This window comes from Sebastes umbrosus, chromosome 23 (assembly GCF_015220745.1).
Source record: "Sebastes umbrosus isolate fSebUmb1 chromosome 23, fSebUmb1.pri, whole genome shotgun sequence".
NCBI classification, from domain to species: Eukaryota; Metazoa; Chordata; class Actinopteri; order Perciformes; family Sebastidae; genus Sebastes; species Sebastes umbrosus.
The window spans coordinates 10,243,783-10,258,637 of NC_051291.1; the positions used below are offsets into that span (position 1 = coordinate 10,243,783).

Here is a 14,855-nt window from a genome sequence, read left to right on the forward strand (position 1 = left end):
TTCATCCACAGCCTCGGGCAGAGAGCTGGATCTAGATCAGATATGATGTGCCAGGGAAACGCGACGCATCTCCACGGCTCATCTGAAGCTCCGGAGCCACAATGGCCTCCCTTCATGGTGACAGTAGGGAGGGGGGGGAGGGCAGGGGAGGCGTACACAAAGTGCCTACAGTAAAACACTGAGGTGAGAAGATGAAGAGGATCCTGTTAAGATGCGCCCCGTTGTGTCTTTGTTCTTGTCAAGACTTTCAACTTGAACTTATTTCCCAAAGGAAATTTCGTATTTTGTTTTGTTGAAAGCTGCATTAATTACGTTAACAAGCTAAAAACACAACATCTCACTTATTATCACTTTATAAAGTTGTCACGGTGAGGGCAAACGGTTTTACACATCCAGCAGACATGGAGCAACACATTCAGAATCGTGTTTCTGTCCACCAGACAAATGTAACTCCAATATTTACTCTCCTTTTAGCTCTGTTTTGGTCTCCACCACCAAATCCTCAGGGTAAAAATTTGGCTCTTTAGCTGCTACAGTAGATGTTTGTTGCTACCTTGGTCTGTCTGCCTGCAATCGCTAAAACGAGGTGTGAGCATAATTTTGCAGTCCGTAAAAACCAAAACAGTGAGAGGCTGTAAAGAGGCTAAAAAGCTCCACAGAGCTGGAGGGTTGCATGCTAATTCGTTGTGGGTTTGTTACTGAGTGACACCTTTCCCATTAAATATAGTCATTTATTCATTGTTAATAAGAAAATATTGATTAGTGCAGCTTCATGAATATTTAAAGATATAAAAAATAAAGTAAAAATAGAAAAATAAACAACACTAAATGCCTTTACACACCAGGGGTGTTTTTTTTGTGTGATTAATTTGTATGTCAATATATTTCTTTTCTGAGCTTCTGCACCACGAAAAAAAGGCATCAACCAATCACGTTTAGCGAAACGGGTTGAGTTGTGCCTATATTTATGAAACAACAACACAGAGGCTCAGTAGTTTGAACCAGGACGGCAAACTTTATTACTCCTTTCAACCTTGCCAAAGGCAGCACAGACTAGATCCACTTCTTCCTATCTTACTTTTCAAAATAAAAGCCCTACATATAATATTTGCAGGCGAGTATTCTGCATTTTTTCGTGTCGTGTCACATCCCCGGTGTGTAAAGGCCTTACGAGTTATGATAGCAAATCTTTACTTAGGCACAGTTGTGTGCTAAATGCTAACTTGCTCATAATGACAATGCTATTGTGCCGATATTAAGCAGGTGTAATGTTTACCATGCTCATTGTCTTAGTTTACTGTGTTAGCATGCTTACATTTGCTAATTAGGACTAAACATAAAGGCTATTTCCAAATCACATACTTTTTCCTTTAACATACTGCGGCAGTACATAGGCTACCGTTGCAATTTAGGACATACTACTTCGTCATAACATTGTGCCTTGAACTTTGACCCTCTTGCTCTTATATTACAAAGGATTGTGGGTCAGAATAGCTAGAAAAGCAAGCTGCAAAATGAGACCGGATGTAGTAGAACATCCTGGTATTTTTGGCATACTGTATTTGACACACTATGTATCGGGACATACTAAATCTTTTTCTGGTATACTAAGTAGTATGGTAGTATGGGTATTGGAATGCAAAGAAAGAGCGTTTAGGGATCACCAAAGTTATTCCAATTCATCCTGAGGGGGAACATGAATGACAGAACCAAATGTCACAGTAATCCATCCAATACTTGTCGAGACGTTTCACTCAAAAACAAAAAATGTCGACCTCGTGGTGGCACCATGGCGTTCAGATATGTCCAGAAAATGTTGCCCTGTTGGTGGCGCTACAGGAAAGGTGAGATATTTCAGTGTGGACCAAAACTGGTGGACCGACAGACGGACATTGCCAACCCTAAACATAGATAAAAGTGGGAGATTAAGGCCTGCGCCAAATACAGAGCCAAATAAAGTGCAGTTCAAGGTAAGATAGTCTGTTTTTGCTCTGCTTTTGATTCCTCTCCAATGAATTCCACTCATTTCCTTGCTCTTCATTCCTCTCTTCTACTGCCATCTATTACTATTTATAGTGTAAATATCTACTTCTACTTCCTCTCTCTAGTCCTCCCTCTCACCTACTTTTTTTTTTGTCAAGCTTTACTATTTTTAATCACTATCACTTTCTTTTTCCATCCACCTCCATCTCCCTTGCTCTCCTCAGCCGCCTCACTTCAAGGGCTGTAGGTAAACAAATTGATCTCGTATGGAGGCCAATCAAAGGCAAGCATCCTCTTGGCAGCCGCTATCACTTTGGCACGACATCACATACGCCCAGACAAAATAAAAAAAAAACTTGAAGCTGCAAATTCAGTGGGCTAACTGCATTAGTTGTGTAATGCGCTGGATGGGCGTGGGAGCATGAGGTTTGTCTGTTTCGGGGAGGAGACATATGGTGAGTCGTCTGCAGTGGAGGGAATTAAAAGTCTCTGTGGCAAGAAGACGTGAAGAGGCAACATGTGCCTGGCTGGATGAAAAAAATCACAGCTGTCTCGTTTTTTAGTCTGGTGTAGCTGCTCGTGATGCGTTCGAGTGTGCTGGGATTCAATCAACGCTGTGGAGATATTTAGCCTAATGACTGAAATGATCTATTGATGCAATAAGAAACAATTTCTAGCAGAATAATTTCCTATTATGGCTACATTAGTTGAACCCATGTCCACATCCATGAACATACAATTTCCCCCACACCACCACCACAACACAGCAACTCCATTACTCTTATGTAACAAAGACTCACCTCCACGGTTTTACTGCGGCTGTAAAAAGCTAACAACTCCAATGAATTAAACTTTAGCGCTTGTATAACGGAGTTCTGTGGAGCAAGGTATTCCTGGGGACCTCTAAATCTCATTAAACCACCAAGCATCAATTACGGCCTCTGTGTGTGTCTACACAAGGGAGTATACAGAAGTAAATTTAGATGTTACCGAGCCCTAATCTAGTAACTCAGGCTCAATTTATTTTTGTTACGGGAGAATGAAGATACTAACTCACCTTGCGATCTCTAAAGGCTGGAACATGAGCGAGGTTGTTCTAAAATGATTGCCCGGTTGTTTCTTTTACACCTGTACAGATTTTGAATTTTTACAATTACTTTCGCACCACCCAAAGTCTAATTTTGTTTAACTACTTTAAGGCTGCACTAATCAATATTTGTATTTTAACAACAGGTCAAATGAAAGGGGTCGCTCATAGTCACAAACCAAACTGCACTTTCCCTCAGCTTTAAAGAGCACTTTAGCATCTTTTAGCTCACTGTTTTGGTTTCCGGAAACTCCAGAGGTGGCGATGATTTGCATAAAGCAGCCTAGACCTTAACTTTATGAAAATGAGGAGTGGGCAACGTGACGGTCCGTCTCTCAAAACGCAACACTATGCTACCAGAATGCATCGCACAGGTGCTTACATAGACAATGAATGGGGATCGTGGAAAGGACGGATCCTGTGGACACGTACATAAAGACTGTACTGAGGTAGCCTCCCACAGCCATGCTAGTCACTGTCACCAGCATCATTTAGCCATTTACCACACTGACAGTTATTATTCACATATCGTATGTGCCTCAAATCTCAGCGTGAAAGCCTCGACTGACCTGCTACACAACAGCTTTTCGTCGTTTTCTCTCCTGTGACAGCGAGTTTCTTTCCCCCCAATGGGAGCGCAGCCTCGGCGATGACGCCATACTGGTCTGGTCTATTGCTTGGAGCCATAAAGCCCATCTATTATATATTTTTTTAAGACATGGTAGGGGAACATATCGGAGATCAGTGTTTTGGGATTTATTGTTGGTGCAACCAACTACTGTAAACCGCAACTCTTTGGCATTGAGTTATTAATTTAAACCGGTTTGTTTAAAGTAGAAGCTTGGAGACATCTTTCAACTTCTTCTGTTTACGCTGTCGCCGTCTACGACGAAAAGTCACTAAGAAGATTGCCTACCATCTGGCGAGTTTGTATGCCAGCATTCTTTCCGCAAAGAATTTCATGAACACCTGAGTGTGAGACTAAAATACTCATCAGCGTTATAAAGTATGACAGTCCTGGATCAGCGTTACATGTAACCATGACACTTACTCTATGAAGTACACCTCTCCTTTTTCGGTGTATGCCATTTCCCAGTTGTCCGGCAGCGGTCCTAGCTCGTCGTTCTCGTCTGGTTTGGGTAGTGTCATTTTCGGGGACTGTCCGTCATCTTTGGGCGCCTCGGGCGGGGCCTCTGCTGGGATGCTCGGCGGGGCGATGTCCCCCGAAGCGTCTGTACTCTTGTCCTCATGTTCGCTCGACTCTGAGGTGACAAGAGAGCAAGATGAGTCAGGCACGTCGTTATCGCTCCGGGAGGAGAGGGGGGATGAGGAGAGTGAAAGACAAGGGAGGTGAAGCGAGGACAACAAGACGTAGGAGGAGGCAGGGATTGAGAGTCGGGGTTAGGGTGGAGATATAAAAAAAAAAAAAAGGAAAGGATGATTAGAAAAAGGTGAGGAGCAGCGGTGACTCAGGGGAGAGAGGTGAAACCAGGAGAGAGAATGATTGAGGTTAACAAGACAGGAAGACGAATACAGCAGAAGAGACAATGGAGATTGAGAGAGAGAAGCTGGCTGTGATGCCCTAGTTTGAGTTGTAGCAGTGTGTGAATGAGAGAAATGGTGTGTATGGAAGAAAGAGAAAGAGATGGCGAGGGTGTGTGTGCTTTCCCAGATGAGAGCTGCAGGAGGGAAGTGGAAAGAGGACGAATGAGAGCAGGGATTCAGAGATAATCTATGGGAGGGAAAGAGCGAGGTAGCTATCTGCTTAGATCACAGTGCATGCTGTGCTCTATTGATTCCCTTTCAGCTCTCCTGGTCAGCCCACACTCTGTCCAGCTACAGAGACAAAACTCCCTCTGAGCCGAGCGCAGCGGCCCACTTTAACACCCAACATGGCTCACTGCACAACCCAGAGCCTCAAGTTATCGAGCATCTCAGCACCGCCGATAGGAATCGGTTAAAAAAGTGTTTGCTGCATTTTCTCTCAAGTGTGAAGAGTAATAGTGATTGTGTCTTTACCATAGACTCTATATAACAGCATGACAGCTCCCCTAAAGTGAAGCCAAAACACCTCAATCGCCCCCTGGTGGCTGGTTGCAGTATAGGTCATAAAGCCCGCCTCCTCCATGTTAGCGGAGCCAAACTAAAAAGTTTGGTTTTAATAACTTATTCGAGGCTGTAAAAAGGGGCTGAAACGTCATGATTGACAGCTGCGTTGAGAGGAGATGTTACTTTAACTTTCCATAACCGTGATTATCTGTTCCAAACATAAACTGTATATAAAGATCTTTATATACAGACTAACTGTAACTAACTGTAAATGGTTAATACAGTCACTAACTGTTTCCCTAGCTAGTTTAGCAACATCTCCACCAACAGTAATTAGCCAGTGCTGTCGGATCGTCATGTGTGTTCATATCCACCCGCAGATGATGTGTCTGAAACACAAATCACGAGTCTGTGTAATAGAACTTGTGTAGTTATAGAGATATCATGGTAAGTTGTTGTTGTGTCTTTACCCTCAGGACCACTAGGGCTTTGGAATAAACAACCCGAGGAGACCAGGAGAGCAAAAACATTGTCTTCTTTTGAATAACTGGAAATTATATTAATTGGCTTTTATGTCATTTTTGTTGTGCCTTTAATTAACTTTATTTTTTTTATTTTCAAAAATATATATATATTCATAAACTTTTTTTATATTTATCTTATATTTTTACATTAACAGTAAATCTTGTTTTTTTAAATCTAATTTCCAGCATTTAAATGATCCTATAAAGTACTTTCTAAACATGAAGAAAGTTGTCATAAAGTGTAGAAAAAGTTTTATTATTGTTATATATTCATCTAAACCTGTCATTTTTTTTTTTTTTTTTTTACATTTACAGTAAAATCTTCTTTTTATCTAATTTCCTGCATTCAAATGATCCTATAAAGCACTTCACAAACATGAATAAAGATGTCATATACTGTATATTAAGTTTTATTAGTTATATATTCATCTAAACCACCATCATTTCATGTTACATTTAGGGTATCTCTTATTTTTAAAAAGCGCTTTGTTAATATTATGAAAGGTGTCATTCACTGTTTATAAAGTTGTATTATTGTAACATAGTCATCTACAGTACATCAAGTCATATTAGCTTTAATTTTGCATATCTTGTTATTATCTAATTTCCTGCATTTAAATGAGTTCCTTCTGCATTTTTCTTCCTTTCTTTCTTCTTATTATCTTAAGCACTTCGTAAACATGCAGAAAGATGCCATATAAATAAAGTTGTATTACTATAATTATCGTAGGAAGTTGTCAGAGAAATGTCTGCAAATGAAGAATCCTACCTTGTTTGTGCTCTCTGCGGTAAGAAAACCAAATTCTCATCCTTTTACGAAACCTCTTTGGGATCAGTGCCCGAACGCTTTGACTTCTCTTCTCTGTTCTGACGCTGCTGCTGTGAGGGACTCGATTGTCCTGAGGCCGTAAAACCAGCTTAGAAAGTCACAGGACCACAGTGCGGTTTTGGATTTGGAATCACAAAAATCAAACTCATAAAGCCTCTTTTATGACGGTCTGTTCATGTGATCATGGGATGCATTCATCACACAAGATTTGCGTGTGTGTAAGCATGTGTGTTTGAGTGTGTGTTCATATTAAGTTGTTATATACAGTGTACACAATAACAAGGTAGGTTCTGATGTGTCTTAGCCTTATTCAAAATGTTGTTGTTTAAGGAAACATCTGTACAAAGAAAGGTCCTTCTCTATTATTTATACCTCAAGAGGTTTGGCCTGGTTGCGTGCTATGTTAAAATGTCACTCCTGCCTATTTTCAGGATGTACAGGCAGGATAACACTGGTTTGGACAGGGCTGATTCACAAGTGAGAGAAAACACTTCATAAAAATGTCCTTGTTGATTATTAAAGAGCCCGCAGGCTGCTGTTGGATTGGAGAGCATTATGTGCGTATGCCCTCTGGCTATCTGGGCTGAGACAGTGCTCAATAATGATACCTAATAAATGATATTAGATTCTAGAGAGCACTAATGCTTTAATCATAAACTGTTTGGTCTGCAGAGTGAATTATAATTCACCGTTTACATATCATGCCATTAAGTTGCACATAAAGATATTTGTGTAGCCAATTAAAAGTGATAATCTGCCATAAAATCATTTTCCAAGAAAACCATGTAAAAGCAATCTGTTGCTGTCTCTGTTGCTAGGCGACCACTCTACGGTGGAGCCTGTTGCTCAGACTAAAACAAGACTATCAACTGCTGCAGATGAGCCCGACCCGGAGCGTGACCTCAAACCTAGCTGTCATGACGAGGCTTCTAGCTCAAGCGACCTCTGGCTCTGCGCCTGTGGAAGGTCGTGTTCGGGGCTGACCTGGGGTGACAGCAACGCCGTTGCCATTGACGACGGGTCTCTCCTCCTCCTCCTCCTCGGGGGGCTCGATGCTGGCTTTTTCCATGTTGCTGACCGACTTGTTACGCTTCCTCTTGCCCTCGGAGGTGGGTCTGGCGCCCGGCAGCAGCTGGTCCGTTACATTTAGCAGCAGAGCGCTGGGCTCGGCCGGAGGCTTCGGGGTGCCGTAAAAGTTATCTGGAACGGAGAGGAGGAAGAGGTGTGAGACATTTTATATGCTTACGGCTTACATCTTTTATCTTTAGCCATGCTAGCTGCGTGACAAATGTCTGTCTGCTGGTGGGTCGGTCCACCACTTCCCACTTCCAGTCTTAATGACTTTGGTGATCTGCTGACTTTTTTCCAAACGCCACCATGACGTAGAGATTTTAGGTTTTCAGTGAAATATTTTTAACTATTGGGTGGATTGCCATGAACTTTGCTAAAGATATTCAAGGTCCCTAGAGGATTCATTGTAATAATTTTGGTGATCCCTTCACAATTTATCTAGTGCCATCATCAAAATTAAGATTTTGTCTGTTACTTTGGTTTATACGGAAGCCCTGAAAGGCAAGTGAGAAAAAAAAAAAAGTCCGATATAAATTGTTTTCTCTCCTGTGTTTATGACTTAACATAGGGCTGCAACTAAGGATTATTTTCACTGTCGATTAATCTGTCGATTATTTTCTTGATTAATCGATGTTGTTTGGTCTATAAAATGTCAGAAAATGACGATCAGTGTTTCCCAAAGCCCAAGATGACATCCTCAAATGTCTTGTTTTGTCCACAACTCAAAGATATTCAGTTTACTGTCATAGAGGAGTAAAGAAACTAGAAAATATTCACATTAAGAAGCTGGATACAGAGAATCTTTGCTTTTTTTTTCTTAAAAAAATTACTCAAACCGATTAATCAAATATTGAAATAGTTGCTGATTTATTTAATAGTTGACAGCTAATCGATTAATTGTTTTTTCCACCTGTTTCACAGATTAAATATTTCTCAAGCAACTTCTTCTACTTCTAAATAGGACTAAAAGCGTTAATGTTTTCTTCCAGGTGAGTTTCAATTTCTCCATACACTAAAAAACACAAGGTACATATGTTGCATTACAACAATGAACACTGACAATGAATTCTTCTTCTTCTTCTTAAAAAAACCCCCCTTTTCCCATGGATTAAAATGTTTTAATAATTAATTTAATTAATTTAGAAAGATTGTCCTGGCAAAACCTTCTTTCCACCTGTTCTTAAGTAATAAACTATGGAGAGAAAACTATTTAGAACAGACTTAAAAAATGGATAACCCGAAATTGTTTTCCTTGTTTGCCTCTCAGGGCTTCCATACATTTATGACAAAATACCTATAAAAATGATGCCATTCAGCTTTCCTTCTATTGTAGTGCTAATTAACAATGCTAACAGGTTACACTAAGTTGCTGAACCCACTAAACATCAGCATGTTAGCGTTGGCATTGTGAGTGTATGCTGACATGCATTAAGCTTTAAGCACCTCTGTGCCTCAGCACAGCCTCATAAAGCTGCTCCTGTAGCATTTCTTCTCTCTAAAGTGTAACAAGTCAATATATTGTTATGGCAACACCAAGAGGGAACAAGGGCCTGCAAGATTATTGCATAAAATCAGCATTTACATTAAGCTGTAATAAAGGAAAACATAGCGATAAAGATAAATCCAAAGCACATAACGTAAATGCAAAGAGAGAGAGTGAAGAGGGAGAGCAAAATCACAGCAAAGAGGACTGAAGATTTAAGAAAGTAAGGATGAGAGGAGTGGGAACAGTAAGTCAGAGGAGGTTTGTGACACCACGGCAACAGCTACAGGGAGGATGAGGTGCTCTGTGCCCACGCCGAAGCCAGCTGATCCATGAACACACAAGCTGCAGGCTCAAAATCACATCATGCCTTACAATATTACAACGGTAACAAAATCTGCACAAAACAATGCTTGTTTGCAAACAAAGAAACCCATTTTTTGGGGGACATTTGTTGGTGCCAAGTTCTTCCATCTTTTCCTCTGCACACTTACCGGACCATGCATGGATTTCCCTGGCATATGACTGAATATTATCGGTCTCTGGTCTGAGCCAACTATCACCTCTGGGAACAGCAGTTTTCTACTTGGCTCTGACTCAACAGCCCATTCCAGTCTGCTATGTTGATTTTACATTTTACTATCCTTCGTTTGTCTGCTAACAGCAGCCCTGACAGTCTCCATCAGTCATTGTTAAAACCACATAACTTCATTTTTTTTGCTTTAAGGGTCACTGTAAAGATTTTCTTTATATGAACTATTTACTTCTAAAGATAGAAAAATGCTGCTGCCAGCTAAGTCTGCGGATTATGAAGAGTAACTGTGAGATTGTTTCTGGAAAGGCATTTAAATGTTAAGCTTTTTAAATGCCATTTTTCTTTCAATGAGAACAAACAAAAATCACATCTTTTGTATTGTGGTGGCAGCAGGAATCTCAGCAGCGCGTATATCAAAACCTGATAGCGAACCTGAGCAAATAAAACTGTATCTGCATGGGGGTAAATAGGGAAATTGTGATTTTCTTATGAGTGAACCGACCCTTCAAATCAAAAGGTTATATGTGTCTTGAGGAAGGTGCAAGACTCTCAGGCATGTAAAACATTTTCAAAACACAGTGAAATACCTCCAAAAGACATTGTTGTCAAGCTGAATGCCAGACGGTTATTTATACCTTCTGTAAAAATGTGACATTTTGGAGGTTTTCACACAACAATAGCGAGGTTTTGAGCTTGCGACGCAGATGCTGGAGTGAGATGTCAAATCGTGTTGGTCCAAAGTCTGAGATACGCTCTTTTTTCTTTTAAAAGATCCGGCACTACTCGTCTCTGGGGCTATTTTAAATCCGAGAGCATGAAAGGAAGAGATTGCCTTCACGGAATCAGTTCAGAGGACATCAGCTACAGTTTAGGTCTGCAGTAGTTCTCACTAGGTTTGCCATTAGATAGTAGCTATCTCTTCAGCTCCACTCAAGTGTCCCTGGCGGAAATATCAGACATGAGAATACAATGCATGTTCGCCGGGCTCGAGCACTAGAGACAAACTCGACTGCAGACAGTCTTGTGGATAGGAAGAATAGCCAGAGAGATTTAAAAAAAAAAAACACATCAATTTCTATGTTTGAAAGACCAATTGAAATATCATGTTCACGTGTTGGAAAACACGAAGGCTGCAATGAAAAATGGAGGAGAGTAAAAGATTACGGCGAGCGTCGGGATTAGAGCCTCGGAACCTCAGACACAAATCCCTAACGAGCTGTAGATTTGCCTCCTAGAAGAAAGAAGAACGAGTCCAAGTGCTCCACGTGTGAACTTAAATAACCCGCAGCATCGCAGAAACCTGGACTTTGAAGATTCAGTTAAGTGGTGGAATCGCTGTCACATCTTACAGCCGCACTGATTTCAGTCTAGACTCTCACTTTACATGCCGGAAAAAAAAGAAATGAAAGTCTCAATTAACATATCCTACAAAATGATCCTCGGAAAGACAACAAAGAAATGCCAAAGCATGATTAAAATCACAACTTTCAAGCATTTGGAGCCGAGATTGTCAAATTTTGCTTGATGTTTTTCTATTTTTCTATAAAGGAGCAAAAATGGCAGCGGTTATTTTGGGCTTCTATGGCTCCAGATGTGAAAGTCCTTTTCATTGTTCTGCATAGATAATAAGAGCCGGATTGATAACGGAGACATACAATACTTGGAGCTGATGAAGACATTTTTATTTTCCCCCATATGTATATGTATATATATGTATATAAGAAGTGGACTTAATCACCGGGACGTCACCCATTGGTTTGTGGACTACGGGTTTGAGGCCTTGAATTTGGCATTTTGGCCGTCGCCATCTTGGTTCTTTGCAACCAAAAGTGAAACAAGAGGGTGGAGCTAAATACAACCTAACGCTGGCATTTTTAGGCGACCAAAATGGCTAAAATGAACTTTCATAATCTGAAAACACACTGTGAAAGGGTTAAAGCCAAGTCTTCTTCAATACAGCATGATGTTCATTTAGTAAAGTATGGTCCCATTTAGAGTCAAATAGACCATAAAGCAGGGGATGCTTTAGGACGTGGCTACTTTGTGATTGCCAGGTCGCTATCAAGACATTGTCCGGTCTGGGAGTTGTCCGTGTTTTCGTCAGTTCATGAGTTAATTACAACCTTTTGGGTCAGCTAGAAATGTCTTTTTGGCGACGGCCAAAATACCGAACTCGAAGCTTCAAAACGGAAGTCCACAAACCAATGGGTGACTTCACGGTGACTTCATCCACTTCTTATATACAGTCTATGTTTAAGACTCTTGATATAGAACCACAATGACCATAATTACTCAGACGTAAGAGCCATAATATAAACCTATACAGTATTGCTAAATTATCCTCGAGGCCTCTGTGTCTCTAAATTGAGAAACATTGCCACTGAAAGCAGAAGAAAAAACACTTCATGAACTACAGTTCCTCCCACAGAGTGACTAATAATGAGGTGAGGAGCTTCCTGTTCTTTGTAATACCAACTCAAACCTTTCTTCTGCTCCAACAGCAACCTCAATATAGCCTTCCTTTTAAATGTCTGCCTTTCTTCCACATCTAATTGGCCATTAAATTATTAAAATATATAAAACACTCAATGATGGCCGAGTGACCACGCAGAAGAAACTCTATCTCCCTCTCCCCGTGGAAGGCAGCTCCCATCGCAGAGAGGATCTAACACTGCTTCTGGCAACCGACCGTTAAATTGGCCGTCTGCCATTTTTTTCATCCTTCCTGCAGCGGTGGCAGGCCGATAGAGACCGGAGTCAGGTAGGAGGGAAGAAAGTTAGCTGTTTAATGGCAGGGGTCTCCTGAGTGTTGGAAGCAGCCAGGCAGACCAGGGGCTGCCTCTTTTTCAGAGTGGTTTAAAATCCAAGCCTGGGGCCTGTCTGACCACAGGAGAGAGGGGATTGATAGTGTCTGTTTGTTTTGATTAGGCGACTGAAGAGCCACTGCAGCTCAGACTCAAGGACCGAGCCAAGAGGGAGCCAACATGAAGCAACTGCATGCATATGTGTGTGTGTGTGAGTGGGTGCAGGCAATTCTCATACACCATTCGTAGCTATACCTACGAAAAATAATGCACTGCAATTCCTATATATATATCCCATAAAATCAATTTGTAGATAATCCATGAAATTGTGAACTAGGAAGTATAAAGAACGACAAACGCTGCGTAGCGAGAAGGTCGGGTCAAAAAACACCAGACTTTTGCACAGGAGACTGGTGTTTGTGTCCCGTGTGAAACCAGAAGTCAACGTTGATCGATTTGTTACGTATCTTCGGGACTTAAGTTACACCACTTCCAGAGTTATTTAACCCAAACCACGATCTTTTCCTCAACCTAACTAAGTAGTTTTTGTCACGTAACTTCCGTACTTAAGTTACATAACTTCCAGTGTTATATTAACCCAAACCACGATCTTTTCCTAAACCTAACTAAGTAGTTTTTGTAACGTAACTTCCGTACTTAAGTTACATAACTTCCAGTGTTATATTAACCCAAACCACGATCTTTTCCTAAACCTAACTAAGTAGTTTTTGTAACGTAACTTCCGTACTTAAGTTACATAACTTCCAGTGTTATATTAACCCAAACCACGATCTTTTCCTAAACCTAACTAAGTAGTTTTTGTAACGTAACTTCCATACTTAAGTTACATAACTTCCAGTGTTATTTTAACCCAAACCACAATCTTTTTCTAAACCTTACTAAGTCGTTTTGTTGCCTATACCTATATAAACAGTTTTTGTCATATAACTTCCGTACTTAAGTTACGCACGTCCGGTGTTATTTTAATCCAAACCACGATCTTTTTGTTGCCTAAACCTAACCAAGTTGTTTCCTGTGAAGATGGAAGTTTATTATGAAAAGACTAGAGCAGAAATTGACACATGCGTCATGTGTTCCTGGACATTCGTAGGAAAATGCGCGAGATATGAAGAATAACTTTTCATAATATATCATATGAATTGTTGTATGAGGATACGTTGGTGTGTGTGTGTGTGTGTGTGTGTGTGTGCTGGCCTCTCTTCATTCAGAATTTACAGAAGATTCCTTTCATTGTCCTACATGACTGATGACTTGTCTCCACAAAGCCAAATGATGGATGGGTGGAAGCATACTTGCAGTGTAAGGACGTGGAGTGATGAGCCCGTCTCAGCATTCATTCAAACCGCTGTCACTCACTCACAGAGAGGAAAAATACGCCCGGAGTGCCACATCGAGGCATAAATTCCATCAAAAAAATTAGGAATATCACAAAAGAGGAATGGCCGCAATCACAAGCGTGACTTAACTAAACCCTTACCTTCATATGTTCCGCTCTCTAGCAGGGCTCCACTTTTCTCCAATTCCATAAACCGGTCAATGGTCACGAAATTATAATCCACCCCTGGGACCTCTCCTTCCTTGGGCTGCCTGGTTGTGCCTGCAGGAGATAAGCGAGAGGAGTTAGAGCCGCTGCAGCTTTGAACGCCTCGTCGTCACCGCTGAATGAGAGGAGACTTTTAAGAGTGAGTCATTGTCGAGTGTTTTAGAAAAGATCAGAACACACTAGAGCTGAAACACGCTGACCCTGACCCAGCTCTTTTCATTAGGTGCCCGCTTTATTCCTTTTTTTCCCTTCATGCACAGTTCAGACTGATTATTTGAGCGGCGTCCTTTCAGAAGGGAGGAGTGGCGAGGTAGCATCTCAGGAGCTAAGTGATGCAATTTGGACACCAAGAGGAGAAATCAAGTCAATTTGCATGGAGCAGCTGACAGCATGTCGAGGAGCTGCAGTTCTGCCAGCTGACTGCGACACAGGAGTGATGAAAATATTTGAATAATAGTTGAATTTAAAGTCACTGACTATCAACTCTCCTCCGGTTACTAAAGAAATGTGTGTCAAAGTATTTACGATGTTAAACCGAGGTACAAACGACTTCCTAAATACTTCCTCATCACCGTGTGCTAATTAGACTTGTTAAAACTGATCCTGGCTGTGATAACACGCAGGCACTCTACCCCCGAGGTGCTCAATGGGCTTTCACATCTGAGCGAGGGTTGTTCACAGTAAAAGAGGAGCCCGTAAAACACACTTGTTAGACCCTCACTACAGCATGTAAAGTATCCATCTGTGTGTTTTAAAGTTAGCAGGGGAACAACTGCTGCCGCTGATCACCCCAGGTGGGATGTGTGGGGGTGATTTGACTTTAAAAGGCCAACTGACATTGCTCCTGCATCACTACACAAGGTTGGAACGATGCCTGAGCTGTGTAATCATTGGGCCACAGAGAGCCAGGAGTTTCTTCCAAACGC

At 41.2% G+C, this 14,855-nt stretch overlaps 1 protein-coding gene across 15 annotated transcripts in view; it reads right to left on the reverse strand.

Moving 5' to 3' along the window:
* The window catches only part of magi2a (membrane associated guanylate kinase, WW and PDZ domain containing 2a), a 238,717-nt gene that overhangs the window by 70,200 nt on the left and 153,662 nt on the right, over positions 1-14,855 (reverse strand). For all 15 annotated transcript variants that reach the window (XM_037759913.1, XM_037759912.1, XM_037759911.1 and 12 more), the window contains 3 exons: positions 13,864-13,983; positions 7,457-7,672; positions 4,122-4,332 (listed from right to left, as the gene is read on the reverse strand). In XM_037759913.1, the coding sequence (XP_037615841.1) occupies positions 4,122-4,332; positions 7,457-7,672; positions 13,864-13,983 (547 nt within the window). The remainder of the gene's footprint in view (positions 1-4,121; positions 4,333-7,456; positions 7,673-13,863; positions 13,984-14,855) is intronic.